This window comes from Mastomys coucha, chromosome X (assembly GCF_008632895.1).
Source record: "Mastomys coucha isolate ucsf_1 chromosome X, UCSF_Mcou_1, whole genome shotgun sequence".
In the NCBI taxonomy this organism is placed as follows: Eukaryota; Metazoa; Chordata; class Mammalia; order Rodentia; family Muridae; genus Mastomys; species Mastomys coucha.
This window is the reverse complement of record NC_045030.1, coordinates 3,455,144-3,455,656: the sequence shown is the minus strand read 5'-3', so window position 1 is coordinate 3,455,656 and position 513 is coordinate 3,455,144. Positions and strand designations below refer to the sequence as shown.

The 513-nt window shown below is 68.0% G+C and overlaps 1 protein-coding gene across 1 annotated transcript in view; it reads right to left on the bottom strand.

Moving 5' to 3' along the window:
* The window catches only part of LOC116090964 (F-box/LRR-repeat protein 17-like), a 50,471-nt gene that overhangs the window by 1,929 nt on the left and 48,029 nt on the right, over positions 1-513 (bottom strand). Inside the window, 1 exon segment of the mRNA XM_031371965.1 lies at positions 49-121. Within this exon segment, the coding sequence (XP_031227825.1) occupies positions 49-121 (73 nt within the window).

The window sequence follows — 513 nt, the reverse complement described above, 5'->3', positions numbered from 1 at the left end:
CCTCCGCCTCGGGCTGTGGGGAGGACTTGGTCGGCGTCCGGCCCTGCAGTCTGATGAGAGGGCGCCGGCGGCGACACCAGCTGCAGCAACGAGGCTTCTTCTGGCTCGCGCGGTTCCGAGGCTCCTTCGAGAGAAGGTGGCCCATAAAGACGGCCCTAGGAGGGCGAGCTGGAGAGAATGGGAGGGAGGCCCGCGAGGCAGGCTCCGATGGGCCAGCAGGCCGCTGGCTGACTGGACCGAGCTGCGCTGCGCTGCGCACCTGGCACCCTCGACGACCAGGCGGGCGTCGGCTGCGGGGTACCTAGGCGGCTGGATGCGGGCTACATACTTTGGGCCCGGAAGCCTGGAGAAAGATGGGCCCGAGCTGTGGGGACTCGAGGGAGGAAGCGAGTCGGGTCGCTAGGCCTCTCGGTTCGGTCAGTCAGCGCGGTGGTGGGGGCAATGGCAGTCCTGCTCAGACCACTTTATCTGCAGCTCCACCAAGGCGCGTGTGCCTGCGACACAACAGGAGCC